Here is a 16,071-nt window from a genome sequence, read left to right as displayed (position 1 = left end):
CCAGCTGCCTGTGCAGCATATGCACTGCACTTTTATTCAACCAAATGGCCATGCGGTTAGAGCTAGTCCTCAGTCCATTCATGAGGGTGCAGGTATTGGTCAAGGGGTCCTGGTACAATCAGTCATAGGCACAATCCACACACAGTCTGGAGGCTTGGTCATGGCCAATTGTCCATTTAAGCTGATCACTACCGTTAGGATATGTCCAGTTTTACACGAGTACAGAAGGGTCATTGGAAACTGCCGTGGAATCATGAGATTCTTGGGAATGTGCGGGTTTTATCAAAACTTGGTCCCAAACTCGAGTCCAATAGCTGTATCACTGACAGACCTACTCTGAAAAATCAAAGGTCATTTGGACAGAGGAACACTATAAAAAGCAAAGGCCATTTTAACAAGCGAGCTTGATCATCTAGGTCTAAACTATTTAACCAAACACTTAAAATAAACATGGATGTCAGTGACATCAGGATAGGGGCTGTCCTCTTTAAGGAAAGTGAATTTGGAACCAATCGAGCACTTTGCCACAAAACATCAGAAGTGGTATTTCACAATAAAGAAGGAAATCTTCAGTTTATTACTGATTCTCAAACATTTGGAAATACTTGTCAGCAGTAGGTACAGAGACCACAACTCATTAACTTTTGTGAAAAAGTTTAAGACCCAGATCATCAAATGAATCCATTGGAGTTTGTTTCCTCAACTATACCACCTAAAAAAATCATCCACATCATTCCCGAAAATCAAATGTTACTGCAGATGGCCTGTCCAAAACCTAGTTACAAATGACTAGATATAAGTAACTGAGGCCAGGAGAATAAAACTGTGTGATACACATTTGTCCTTTCATATATTCAACTCTTTTTATCCCTTTCTCTCTTTTTCTAATATCATTTATTGTGGGAGGTTAGGGAAAATGTCATAGTATCACAGGAATCCTTCTGTATTGACAGAGATTTGAACTTTCAGTTACAACTTTTTTTTAAACAAAAGGACATCAGCCAAAAATTCTGCAGATATTAAATCAGTTGCTATCCACAAAGAGACACTCTGGAATGTCACAATCAACATGGTATCGGGAAGCTTCAAAGGAATGGACATTAAAGGGGAGAAATGCACTACATATGGAGCTGTAATCTCAAACTGTTATCGTAGACTGGGAACATGATGGGGGAAAAGACAGCACTCTCGATGAGAGACACCTTTATGCCTTCCACTTTCAAGAATACTTGAGAACAGGAGTTAAAAGTCAGATCAAGCCTGGGCTGTATGTGCTAGTGAAAGAAGGTGCACTAGTGACCTGAAGTGTTTGTGTGTGCCAGTTGGCTGAGGTACTCATGAGTGCTAGCCTGATTTGAGCACTGGTATGGTGTGATGGTCAGTTTGAGTAACCACTCACTAGTTACACATGCGTAATAGTAACAGAGAATGCCGGTCTGACATCATCTGTGGAGAGGGAAACAGAGTCAAGATTTCAAGTCCAAATCTGAAAGGGGCTGAAAAATGATTTTTTTAAAAATAATGTTGACAGTGGGAGATTGCAAGGAAATGGAGAGGGTGACTCATGTATTGCAGGTAATGGACTTCCTCATTTTGAGTGCTAGAAGCTAATTAACCAACCACCGTCAAAAAGAAAAAGGACAAAAGATTTTTAATTAAACCTACAAAGCCAATAATCCTGAAATCCACCAACTGACAACGTTCCACTAACAACCATTTATTCACAAGACTGCCTTTTTAAAAATTTAGATCTATTATTGGATTCACTTCTCAATTTTAATCTGTGTGCATTATTTTCTTCTTGTATTTAGTAAATAATAAACTTTTGTTAACTCAAGAACTCCTGGTTTTTCAACATGAATTCCTTTGTCTGGGTAAAAGGCATTGACAAGGAGGGGCATCTTTTGTAATTTAACTTTGTGGCAACAAACTGAGTGATGGATGAATAAAGAAGGGGTGCTGGTTCATCACTCCTCACCTGGACAATTGATCATTTGGGATATCACAGCCAGAACCCTCATGACTTGGGGAATTTCACCCAGGATCTGGTTGCAACATTGGACTAGTGACAGAAGCTGACAAATGTTAAATTCCCCAGTGCTAAATGCAATAGATGAGAAGCAATATTTAACAACAGCAGAGGAGAGGGTTAAAGAGGGACTGACATGTGTTGTTGCAGGACCTGGAAGGATGAGTGTTTGTATTCCTCCTTGCTTTCCATGTGAAGTTACTAAATCTCTTCATATGCTTAAGTCAGGTCCTGTTAACAGTGGTATTGACACTGACTTCTCCACTCCCAATACCAAGCCTGCCGGACAGTGATCCTTCAGATGCTTCTGCAAATGAAGGGGCATAGAGTACCTACTGACTTTACTTCCTTCACAGGATTGTCAGGGAGGCTTCAGGATGCAACCCTACAAATTATATCTCCTTCACAAAATCACAGAATTAGTACAATGCAGAAGGAGACCATTCGGCCAATCGTGCTTGCACTAATCTTTAAATTAATATGACGTCTGTTACACTTTGTGGTATCCAGAAGTTCAAAACTGCACTTTGAGACAGATATTGAAGCTTAGATAGAGTGCATTTCCATGTACTACAGAATGATACACTATGGTATGGTCATCAGTGATGTGCCTTTTTGAGGATACATTTGTAGATGCAAGTGTGATGATACTGTGGCGTTAAGAGGTGTATTTTTTAGAACAGAGATGATGAGCTATCTATTGCAAGCCCATAAAGTTTGTGAGGACTTTTCTTTTGTGGAATTAGAGACATTAGAAGCAGCCAGAATGGGTGGGATACGATAACAGTAAACACCAGTTGATGCTGGATGTTAAAGCTGATTTTCCTCTCTCTGTTACAGCTAAAAGCTGAGAGGGGTTCTTCCTGCTGCTGAAGTTGCACGTCAGACAATCAGTTTTTATGAATTTGCCTTTGTCAAGGGTGAATATATGGGATGTTATTAGATTGGAACAGTTCCTGGTTAGTAGTAAAATAATCCATTAATCCGTTAAATTTTCCAATAAAGTTGTTAGGCCAGTTTCTTCTTTTGTTATATTTTAACTATAGTTTATGAATAAAGTGTATTTTGCTTCAAATCCGGCAATTTGACCAATTGAGTCACATCCAGAATACAACGCCTCACGCTTGCCTTTAAAATAAGAAAAAGTCAGGGTCTAGGTATCATCTTAATATATTTTGAGGGGGGGTTTGGTCTGGTCCATAACACAAGTAAGAATAGAACTCCTAGTTCTTTACCAATAAGATAATCAAAAGGCAACTTTGAAATCTGAAAACAGGGAAGGCCTTTGTTTAAGCCCATGGGAAGTCTTCACCCCCTCTGAAAACGGAAGGAGAAAATGGGCAGACGACCTATTTCCTGATGTGATCAGCTCAGAAGCCAGTCAGACAAATGAATGAGGCCTTAAACTAAAATTGCTCGAGCCCCTTACTGTCCACCTAATGAGGACTCAACCAAGCCTCTTAGTTTACGGGATGGGGAAAGGGGTTAGTGTAGCTGGATGAGAATGGGAACTGAGGAAGTGTTGTTCACCATGAAAGTCTGTGAAAATAATCCTCTTGATGCTGTTTTAGATTGAGTAAAGTTTTTAGAAGGCTGAGATTGTGAACCCACCAATCTGACTGTCATTCACAATCTTGCGTGCGTGTGGCTGGTGCAATCTGACATTTTCTGCCTCTTCCTTTCCTTTCACATATTGCATACAATCTCAAAAGCAAACTCAGCTTGTAGTTGATTCATAAGTAAGGATGGGGGGTAGTGGAGATGGTATGCCAAATGCAAAACACAGCAATGATTTATATGAAATCTGTCACACAGTTCATGAATTATTCGTTGCAGCCTTCCAGCCAGTTCTCTGTAACAGCAAGTGCCATGCTAATGACCACTCTGCCAATCCGACAATGTGAAATCAAAAGTCCCATCGACATGCTTAAAATAAATCTATTCTCTCAACTCCAGGTAATGCAGGTCACTCTGATAGGGGTACCTTATGTGTTAGTTAAGCAGTATAGCATCTGATTTTGAATACATGGGTAACAAGTGCTTAGAGTTGCAGGACAAAAGCTTACTTATAATTCAGCTGGCTGCAATGCAATAATCTTTTACTAAAATACTGTAATGCAAAATCTGACTGATTTATGTTCCCTCCATTGTCAGCAAGCTAGCCTAACCTGCCCTGCACAGCTATTGATTTGCCTGAAAATCTCAGAATTATGTCCAGAATATTGCCTCTTTGGAAATAAGAAAAAAATTTAGTTTCTTGCCAGCCTGATTAAAACACGTGCAGTAACCAAGTTTCACGATAACAGTAAACACCAATATTTCCAGTACTTTATTCTGCATACATTAACAGCCTCCATCTCTCTCCGAACCATAACTGTAGCTATTAACTAGCATGGACATATCTGACTTCTATTTGATTGGCATATTCTCATTTTATCTTGCTCCTCTTCCAGCTCTCATCCCATACCCTTGGAATCTCAACTTATAGGACAAGTGAAAAATAACTGATGTTGTTGTACTGTTCAATTGTTCTGTGATTGATGTTGTGAATCTGTTGGTTATGGATATGTTTGATTAGTTAAGCCTGGGTGTGGATGCAGAGAAAAGCGAACAAAGCTGGAAGCTATCTGCGAGAAGTATGAACAAGCATTTAAAAGTATGGCGAATAAATTCCTGTGACACATATATAAGTTAGAGTGTCATCTGAAATATAAAACATACCAAGAATTGCACCTGTCATTCAAATGAAGTGGAAGCCTGTGAGTTTAGAGACATAAACTGAATGATCTGGCATTTGGAAAAGTGAATCTGATGGCTTATCTAGCAGCGTCTCTAACTATTAATTACAACCATGACTTTACCACAGCTTTTCTTCAGGAGCTTTCACAACTTTGAACTGTCTTCTGCCACCTGGTCATATTAAAACACTTAATGTCATTTTAATTTTTACCACTTCTCTAAGAACTCCTTTATAGCAGGATGCAACAGAAAAAAAAATGCCTTGGAGAATATCATACATTCTATCCAACCCATCCAAATACAATCACAAGCACTCAGCATAGCTTTGACAATGAGCTAGGGTGCAGATGGTGAAACATCTAAATGATGAGTAGTTGATAGTGGTGAAAGGAATAGCCCTGGAGCTAGCCCACCAGAGGACAAGGTCATCTCCCAGTGCTGCCTGGCAATACAGCAATAAGAACTTCGGGGATATAGGTATTGAGAGAAAACTGCTTCCTTCCGACATACAATGTACTGGAAATGCAGCAAGAGATTTCAGCAGCATGATTGAAAGTGTAGAGATGTTCATCTCCAGTCTGTGCAATGTCTTTTCTCTGAGTACAACTCTGAGCAGCAAATGAGCCTTCACAATTCAGTACTATCCGCCTTTTCTACTCTGATGGAAGTTGCAATGCAGGCTTTGAACTCTATCTTGAAAAGTGAGTGTCCACCTTGGACAGATTGATAAGATGGCACATCAAGCTTTTCAAGCAGTCATTGAGCATCTACAACCTGCCCTCCCATCAACAGGTTATGGGTATTGGAATGATTTGGAGATGCCCATGTTGGACTGGGGTGTACAAATTACAAAAAGCCAGGTTATAGTCCAACAGGTTTAATTGGAAGTACTACCTTTCGGAGCACCGCTCCTTCATCAGGTGGTTGTGGACCCCAACCACCTAATGAAGGAGTGGTGCGTCAAAAGCTAGTGCTTCCAATTAAACCTGTTGGACTATAACCTGGTGTTGTGTGATTTTTAACTGGGTATTGGAAAGTTGCATTATGACCAGTTAGGCACAGTTACTTTGCTGTGCCTATTCGCAACTTAGAGGTAGTAGAAAACAATTGTACTGATCTCCTGAGGGAGGGGAAACATACTGCTCCCAATGACAGTTGTGAAAGAACAGAAGAAAAGACTATTGTTTGTTGGGAATAAAATTCATCACCTTTATCACACTTGGCACTTTGGTGTAAAATTTGGTGTCACAGCAGCTTCAAAGTTTGCATTGTAAATTAATTCATTAGCTTTCTAGCTCTGTCATTCATTTGTTCGTTCTTTGCCTGAAGGCAGGTTCTTGGCTCATTGTCTGCCAGTGCATGTTTCCTATTATGTTGTCATTAATCACCCTGTTGATCTCATGACATTGATTATACTCTTGTTGCTGTAATGTGGTGAAGTTGCAGAGGAATATTGTAAGTCATGCAAGTAAGGGGTATCATGTGTCACCCAGCAGCCCTCCAGTGATGTTGACTGAAGAGTCAAACACTGGGAGATGATTGATTATCGGAAGATAAATGCACTGCTACAGACATTGCACAAATCTGTGACCCCATTTCTTTAATTAGAAACAACATATGTACCTCACCGTTTTAACACAATGAAATATCCCAAACAGCTTCACTGGAGTGGTAACAAATAAAATTTGATATCTAGTCACATATGGCACTGTCAGGATAGAAGAAGTTGGGTTTTGAGGAGCATCTTAAAGGAGGGTAAAGTGGAGAGAGAAAAGCTGCATGTGGTGATGGTATATTGAAAGATTCACAGCAGCTTGTAATTCGCAACTTAGAGGTAGTAGAAAACAATTGTACTGATCTCCTGAGGGAGGGGAAACATACTGCTCCCAATGAAGCTCATGATGTTCTGCTCTTCAGATATGTCCAAGGAATGGAACTGGATTGCCGAGGAGGATATAGTCTGCTGCTTGCTGTAGTGGATGAGGCAGGAGGCCTCGCAGGTGATGCGCTCGAAGATGTTGTTGACGAACGAGTTGACACTTATGATGGAGGAGAGGGAGATGGAGGAGTCTGGGTGGACCTGCATCAGCACGTTGTAGATGTAGATGTTGTAGCTCTCCTTCCAGCTCTTCTTCCACTTCTCTCCTTTGACCAGCCTCTGGGTTGCTATTTTCTGAGGACATCTTTTGGGCGCCATGCCCTTGACCAATGCTTCAGGCATATTTTAAGTGAAGGTGAAAGCTAGCAATTGTGAAAAGAAATGGTAATCTGGAAGCTGGAAACTTCATTGACAATTAAACATCACATTGGCATAAATATCCTCTGAGCTAGTTGCCTTGAGTGGCCCTTAAATAACAAGCTTTACTATGGGTTGGATGCTGCTTGGGACTTATGTTTAAATTATATGGGGTACTGATTATGCTAATGACTCTGATTTACATGTATTTATGAGACTCCTTCCAATTCCTGCTGAGCACCTTGGCCAAGTCTGAAAACGAAGCAGTTAAAATGGTGGTTGCAGCAGGAATGCATCATGTTCAAGGTTCATTCTGCACTGAGACCAGTTGCCTGCTCTCCCTATTCTGGCTGGTTCAGTTTCAAATGGATCCTGCTACAACAGCCTAACGGTTATATGAAATAACTGTGCAATCAAACAAATTAGATTAATCTTTGGACAGTGTAACATTAAAATGAACAAATTCACACTTGATAAATAGATAGAGGGCATTTACCTGTGTACTTTTCACCTGACAGCCCTTGTATTCTCCTTGCAGAATATGTTACACTACCTAATCATTCTGAGATGGTTCACCCTGAAAATATGAGATTAATGAACCTAATTATAGCGCCTTCTAGTAAAATGAACAACCAATCAACACAACTGAGTTTCCATTTTTTAAAATCTACAACACTGCCAAAAGTGGTCAATTTATTTTAACAAAACAAGTACTTGAGCTCGCTTGAGTTACAATGATTAAGCGGTGTGGATTACAGTGTAGGAAACTTTCTATAATACATTGTGATAGAGGGCTGAAAGGAAATGTACACTAATTAATGCACACTGAACTGCACATATTTGAACGAGGGTGCAGATGTATCACCTTGCTGCATCCACAGTATTCATTCACTAATTCAATAACAAATACAGATTAAACAGAAAGTTTCTGAACAGCAACGGTTTACATTAAAGAACTGATAACATTACCATGGTAAAACAAAATGTCATGAGAGTTTCAGTGCTGCTACAAAGGATCATTGCAGAGACTGAAGACATCTTTCAGACTAAAAGGTGTCAGGAGATCATAGTCCATTGCGTACTAATATTGGAAACCATTTGGTCAATTGTTTCTGCCCCTTCCCCCTTACTTCTCTTATCCACCAATCTGCTCAGGTTACTTTTTGATCCAGCCCTGAATCCTTAGAATATTTCATTTCTTTGCCCTTATATTTTATCCAACTTCTTTTGTCACTGAGACCATCTTCTGGAATCCACAGCCAGCGAGCTGTTGATTACCCAGTTTCTTTTTCTACTATGAGCTGACATTGTAAATAACTAGTCTCTATGAATTACAATGCTAGAAATCTTCCTTTAAAACCATAACCATCAGCCTCTCCCATCAAAAGAGAATCTTAATTTCTCATTCCTTGCCTGTTATGACTCACCTCTCGTCTCCTCTGCCTTTTGAAAGTGCTTGAAGGTGTTTACTCAGCTCTTGTCTATTATCCCACAACTCCATGGTGACTGTCTCCAAATTGCATTTTTTTCTCCGAAATAGCCCAAACAAAATTTACGAATGGCATCCTCTATGATTGTGATCATATGCCATCAATCCTTCCCTACCCTCCTTGACATCTCTGCAGTATTTGACATGACTGACTGCACCACCCAGTTCCAATATCTTTTCACCAATATGCAGCTCTGTTTTCTGCAAATTTGTCAGGTTTTATTCATATTCATCTCTAGTCGGAGGCAGATCATCTTCACAAATGACATTCTTACTCTTCATTTTCACATTCTGGAGCTTACCTTTAGCAAGGTTAGATCTCGTGGAATAAAGGGAGAACTAGCCATTTGGATACAGAACTGGCTCAAAGGTAGAAGACAGAGGGTGGTGGTGGAGGGTTGTTTTTCAGACTGGAGGCCTGTGACCAGTGGAGTGCCTCAAGGATCGGTGCTGGGTCCTCTACTTTTTGTCATTTACATAAATTATTTGAATGCGAGCATAAGAGGTACAGTTAATAAGTTTGCGGATGACACCAAAATTGGAGGTGTAGTGGACAGCGAAGAAGGTTACCTCAGATTACAACAGGATCTGGATCAAATGGGCCAATGGGCCGTGAAGTGGCAGATGGAGTTTAATTCAGATAAATGCAAGGTGCTGCATTTTTAGCAGGACTTATACACTCAATGGTAAGGTCCTAGGGAGTGTTGCTGAACAAAGAGACCTTGGAGTGCAGGTTCATAGCTCCTTGAAAGTTGAGTCACAGGTAGATAGGATAGTGAAGAAGGCATTTAGTATGCTTTCTTTTATTGGTCAGAGTATTGAGTACAGGAGTTGGGAGGTCATGTTGCGGCTGTACAGGACATTGGTTAGGCCACTGTTGGAATATTGTGTGCAATTCTGATCTCCTTCCTATCAGAAAGATGTTGTGAAACTTGAAAGGGTTCAGAAAAGATTTACAAGGATGTTGCCAGGGTTGGAGGATTTGAGCTATAGGGAGAGGCTGAACAGACTGGGTCTGTTCTCCCTGGAGCGGCAGAGGCTGAGGGGTGACCTTATAGAGGTTTACAAACTTATGAGGGGCATGGATAGGGTAAATAGACAAAGTCTTTTCCCTGGGGTGGGGGAGTCCAGAACTAGAGGGCATAGGTTTAGGGTGAGATGGGAAAGATATAAAAGAGATCTAAGGGGAAACTTTTTCACGCAGAGCATGGTACATGTATGGAACGAGCTGCCAGAGGAAGTGATGGAGGCGGGTACAATTGCAACATTTAAAAGGCATTTGGATGGGTATATGAATAGGAAGGGTTTGGAGGGATATGGGCTGGGTGCTGGCAGGTTAGATTAAATTGGGTTGGGATAGCTGGTCGGCATGGATGGGTTGGACCGAAGGGTCTGTTTCCATGCCGTACATCTCTATGACTCTAATATCCTTTGACCCTTTCTCTTCCTCCATAATGGACTGCCTCTTAGTAACTAAATGTAAGAGATTAGATCCCATATCCATGCTGAGGTCACCCAGCTCCACCTCTGTGGGGTCAGTCCATTTACTGAACACCCAGTCTCAGGCTGTCTGTAATTTCAACTGGTTAAAAACGGTGAAGACCTCTGACACAACATAATATCTTCATCATTTCCACCTTCTGACTTGGCCACTGACTGAGGTGGGTTTTAACCGAGACATCTGATTTGCTTCAGAGAGGGTTGCCAACCCCAATGCTTCTTCATCAGAAAGTCCACCTCAATATCATTGTCTCTGTCAGCTCAGCTGTTAGGGGCTTGATTAGTGCAGTTGGCTAGATGACTTTAGGCTGGTGCAGAATAAAAGCAGCAGTATGATTTCAATTCTGATACCAGCCATAACAATTCATGGAGGCCTGCCTCTTCACCTTTACCCTATGTTTGTGGAGTGATTATCCTAAAGCTATTTATGACCAATTGTCTCTTTTTAATGGACAGCGATGGCCTATGGTCCTTTGTGGACTACGGATTCTAACATCAGCCCATCAGCTGCAGAGACTGACATCTGTCCTTTCTAATCTCCCATTTTGGCTATTGTATTGCTGTGCTGGCCAGCGTCCTGATCTGCAACCCCCATAAACTTCAGCTCATGTGATCTTTGTTGCTCGTGTTCAGTTCCAATTCCCTACTACTTCTGTTCTCTTTCATTTATATTGGCTCCCAAACACCTGAAATTTCAAATTTGCTTCCTATTTAAATCACTTCATGGACTTGACCCCTGCCTCTTCCTCCATCCTTATAAATTGTGTATCAATGCCCCACCAAGAAGAACTCTGTTCCTTGAACTCCAGACCAGTATCCCATCATTCGTAGCTGAGCATTCACCTATTAATGCAGAATGGTCTGCAAATTCACAATCCCCCATCTCCTCTGACTTTTGATTTTCCCTTAGTCTTCTATCCTTATCCTTTAAATCCATATTTTTAATTTTTTGTCATTCTTCTTGACCATTCCTTCTTCTTCTCCTTATTTTCAGTTCTGGCTCTCTATGTCTCTCTTTAGAAATCGTGTTGTTGTTGTTGGAGGTTAGATTTGCCAGATATGATCAGGAAAGTTACATTATGAAACAAAAACAGAAAGTGCTGGAGAAACTCAACAGGTCTGGCAGCATCTGCAAAGAGAAAACAGATAGTGTTTCAAGTTCTGTATGGCTTCTTCAGAACTTGAGAACAGAGGTCAGCATTCCACTAAATCTCATGTCTTTCCCACCTCTTGTCATTAGCAAGAAGAGAAGATCCTATACTTAAGTGCCACACTCGGGGATATGCCCCCTGCCGCCTGAACTGATCTGCCATTTTAAACACAACCAAGAGGAATTTGGTCAGGCGGACCCATCTTTGGGCTGTTTCCCGGAGGGATCAGGTTGGAATGACTAAGTGCCTGCAAATGATGGTGACCGAGTGAATCCTTTTGTTACAGACTGACTGGAATTTTCTAGCCTGTTTTCTGGCACCCCACAGTGTTGGAGACTAGGCCAGCTGCCTCATGGAGGCCTCCAGTCACAGACCAAGTTGGGGGAGGGTTAGGTACTCCAAGCAGACATTGAAACCCCTCAACCTGCCTGTGATACTCCTGCAGCCCCAGCCTAAACTGCACAGAGGGATCTAATTGAGAATGATGACCCTGCCGCTGAGGATATTTTGAAATTTATAAATCTAAATATTTGGAGAGAAGCACCTCAATCAAAAGGAAAGCGCCTTCTCTCAGTTGACCAAAATGCAGCCACTGCTCCTTCTAAATTCAAGGGCCTCCCATTGGCTGTACAGCTTTGAGATCACATCAACTGCCCTTAATTGGATGTGAGCCTGCTCACTGGCCAATTCAGCGAAAATCCCTGCTGGATGACTGCTTCTAAAATAGTGTGGGGTTGTGATTGCATTTGACCCCAGCATTGGATGTCCTACGCCCAAAACCCAATCACGTGCCCAGCAATATAACAAGAAAGTGTACAACTTGCAAAGAAAACTCTGGAATCCAAAATTTCTACAGTAAGAATCCATGAAAATTCATTGTGGAAGTGATTCAAATTTGGAAGGACAGTGGTACCAATATAGTCCACCATACAATGGCAATCATTTGTGCATGAGGCTGTTCAAAGTGTGACTACCAGGGAATGGGATATATGAACTGACAACAACAAAGGATGAGTTAGCATAGTGAACTGGACCTGCATCAGAAAGTTTTTGAAGAATGGATTTGAATGTGTGATTCTTCACACATCACATTTTTCATCTAGGTCAACTCTAAGGGGAAGATATTGACAGGATGCCATGCACAAGGAATTGAGGGTCTGAAGCTTGCCCTCACAACCAACCAGTCAGTCAACAGCAGCAGAAAAGGACAGACATATTCACCCTTTAAATTGTGAAGAGAAACTGATTGTTTCCAATGGGCAACAGGAAGACTATATTCTAACTTTCACATCATAGTAATAGTTTTTACAGACCACTTGATGTGGAGTTAACTGTACACTGAGTATTTACGAATAAACAGAATATATGATTTTATGGTTCAAAATATATTACCATATTCAACACACCTGTGATGGATTGCAGAACACAATGTTTCAAATAATTATTATCTCTTTCTGTTGAAAGGTAACTTAAAACTCTGATGGGTCTAAAAGTTTGATTGAATTCATCCTAAATGTATGGACATTTTATTCCATTATTTTGCTTGACAGAAGTTGTTTGTTTTGTGCGTGACCCTGAAGAGAAGTCATTTATTTTTGATCTTTTACCAGTTTCCCTGTTTTCACGGCAGTTACACTGGGTTTGTCATCTTATTTCACTTCAAGTTCCAGGTCATCTTCTTCACTGATTGTTTCTGCAGAGTCATCAGGGTTATACGCTGAGCTGAGCTTCATTCCAAACAGTGAACTTGTCTGCTGTCTTCTTAACCTATGTAAAAAGGATCAAAATCACAAAATCATTTTGATTTGAGCTTCCAATAGCAGCTTTATTTGGTCAACCAAGTGAAAACGTATTGCTAAGATACAATGAGATCTATATTGGTGGAGCTTATGTTTTTCCAATACAAAGTGCCACACACTATCCCTGTAGATACATATCTCATATCCTTAAGTCGAGGGAGCTTAAGCAGAGGTTATTAAATTCTGGGATGAGGAATTCTGAAGTGTGCATTGGAATATTGATAGAATTTAAAATCCCATGCCTTGCAATATATAGCTGTTTAGCCACTGACTCTATCCTCTGCAGTGGCCACAGTTTGAAACTGAACCAAGATTGTAGGGGTCCTATTTGATCCTCTAAGCAGAGTTTCTGACCTCATATCCACTACTCTATGAAGATCACATTCATTATATTGTGCATCGCTCTCCATGCCCCAGCTCATCTGCTGCTGAAACCTTCATGCACTCTTTTGTCACCATTAAATTTGAATATTGTAATGTTTGCCTGGCCAGGAACAACAGCCCCCCCCCCACCCCAACCCCTCCACACCAACCCAAACCCCCCACCTTCTCTCTCTCTCTCACACACACACACACTCTCTCCACTCTTGATTTAATTGTCAACACCATAATTTAAAAATCAGAATCGTTGTTTTCAAACCTCTACCCTTGTCCTTGCCCTCCCTATCTCTGCAACCTTCTCGAGCTCTACAACCTACTCACTCTCTGCTTTCCTCCTTTTCTGACTTCTTGATCGTTATTAAAATTTTTTTATCATAGCCATTGGTGATTATGCCTTCTGCTACTTGGACCCTAAGCTCTGAAATTCATTCTCCAATCCTCTCTGTTTCTCTTTCCTCCTTTAAGATGCTAGATGCCTACCAGTTTGACCAAATTGCTTAAATATCTCCTCAGGAGGTTCGGTGTCAAATGTTGTTTGCTAATTGCTTCTGTGAAATGCCTGAAAGCTTTTTTCTAAAGTAGAAGTTTTATACAATTGTAAGTTTTTGATGTTGTTCGAAGATTGCTACAAGCTAAGATAATAAAGCAGAAAAAGATTAATGCAAACTTTATTCACACTTAAACAAAACAGTATGGTAATTACTTATGTTATCATACAAACACTCACATTGATTAATTTCAAGTTCCTCCACTCGCTATTTAAATAGAGATGAACCCTTTAAAACTAATTGGTTGAACATGCTTTTGTGGATTGAAGACACAACGTTTTACATCATTTTATGCTTCAATTCATTCTAAACCATTAAAATGTTATTCAACTTTGAACAGCACAGTCAACGTTGTCTCAGTGAGGGGCTAAGTTTCGAATGGTTTTGTTTTAATACTTGTTCTGTTTTCCACCAAATGGTCAATTTTAGTATTACTCACAGATTGTGTCTGCATTTTCTTCCTTTCTGATTGGTTATTTTCAATGATTGATATGATTACTGAACATACTACATACAAAATTTTTCCCCAATTGCCCTAAAAATCTGCCCAATCACATACAAGGAGAACAATTTGGAGCCACCCAATCAAAATTCCTCAAAGTAGAGACTGTAAAATAGAAAGATTTGCATTCATATAGCGTCTTTCACAATCTCAGGGTGTCCCAAACTGTTTTATGGCCAAATAAATACCTTTGAATTCAATGTTACAATGTAGAAATAATATAATCGTCACACAACAAGTTTTAATGCTCTGGAAACATCATACAGTTATTCATTCTACAATCATCTCCATACTCTAGTTCTCAGGATCCATGGTGCAATCGACGGCCGTTATAATTGCTATCAAGAAATGCTTGTATGAAATATTAAAGTGACATTTTATTGACTGGTCTCATGCCTGAGACCTTTGTTAACCAAAGCAAGGCCACTTAACTCACAGCAAAAGTGGCTATCACAATTTGCATTATTATATAAAGATAAAACAAATAACTGCAGATTCCAGAGATCTGAAACAAACAGAAATGGCTGGAGAAACTCAGCAGGTCCAGCAGTACCTGTCAAGAGAAAACAGTGTTAAGATTTCAAATCCAGTGACCATTTTTAAGACTCATAACAGAAAGGAAATGGGAGTATTTATGCTGTTCAATTTTGTTTTACATTATTATGGGTCAATGAAGAACTCAACATCATCTAAAAGGCACAAGAATGTGATGGAATACTCCCCACTTGAGCAAGGTCCAACAATACTCAGGAATCAGGACACTTTCCGGGGGAGAAATAAACAGCCCATTGATTGATACCCTGCCTAACATCTTCAATATTCACTTCCTTCACCATCGGCACACAGTGGTAATAGTGCAGACTATACACGAGATGCACTGCAGCAACTCATCAAGGTTCCTTGGACAACATCTTCCAAACTCATTACTTCCATCACCCTGAAGCACAGGGGCATCATGACCTGTAAATTCCCCTCCAAGCCACATACTGTCCTGACTTATATAGGTATAAAGTACAACCATTCCTTCAGTGTCACAAATGTCAAAATCCTGGAACTCCCTCTTTTAAAGCACTGTAGATGGTCCTACATTCAAGAACTGCAGCAGTTCAAGACAGGGTATCCCTACGCCTTCTCCAGGGCATTTAAGGATGGGCAGCAAATACTGCCCTAGTCGGTGATGCCCTCATCTCATGACTGAATAAATGAAACATTTAGCTTTCCTGTTTTTCATGGGGGCATAAATAAAATCAAGCTGCAATTTTCTTAATCGTCTCAACGAGATTTTTTTGTGCAATTCCCAAGATTTTGAATACAATTTGTAGAAGTTGCCAAAAGTATTGAAAATAATTGCAGTTTACTTCGTGTAAACAAATATATTAAACTAATGTAAACTAATGTACCACACCTCTGTATTTTTTTACTTCAAATATCTTACCTAAATTGATCATTAAACCTGCATCAAAATATTTTCTAAATGAAGAGGAAGGCTTCAACTGGGACTCTGTCATATCTTTTAGAAGACTCTCAAAATGAATTCACAGAAGATGGATTGTAGTGCAAGTGCAAGAACTGTTATAAGAAAGTACAACTTCCAAACAGCAGGGGGGATGAGGGAGAGTGTGACAATCAGCATTTCATAATTAGCATGTATTTTTCTGTATTTGCTGACAAAAAACTATTGGATGATTTAAGTTTCT

The 16,071-nt window shown here is 40.2% G+C and overlaps 1 protein-coding gene across 4 annotated transcripts in view; it reads right to left on the bottom strand.

The window, feature by feature from the left end:
- Positions 1–7,660: 7,660 nt before the first annotated feature.
- The window catches only part of LOC122549141 (coiled-coil domain-containing protein 102A-like), a 620,500-nt gene continuing 612,089 nt past the window's right edge, over positions 7,661–16,071 (bottom strand). For all 4 annotated transcript variants that reach the window (XM_087986288.1, XM_043688474.2, XM_043688477.2 and 1 more), the window contains one exon: positions 7,661–12,911. In XM_087986288.1, the coding sequence (XP_087842414.1) occupies positions 12,794–12,911 (118 nt within the window). In that variant the 3' untranslated portion in view covers positions 7,661–12,793. The remainder of the gene's footprint in view (positions 12,912–16,071) is intronic.

Source organism: Chiloscyllium plagiosum, unplaced genomic scaffold (genome assembly GCF_037043375.1).
Source record: "Chiloscyllium plagiosum isolate Xiang-an unplaced genomic scaffold, Cpla_swu_hap1 HiC_scaffold_4, whole genome shotgun sequence".
Classification (NCBI taxonomy): domain Eukaryota; kingdom Metazoa; phylum Chordata; class Chondrichthyes; order Orectolobiformes; family Hemiscylliidae; genus Chiloscyllium; species Chiloscyllium plagiosum.
The sequence above is the reverse complement of the archived record's forward strand: the minus strand, read 5'-3'. Positions and strand labels throughout refer to the sequence as shown.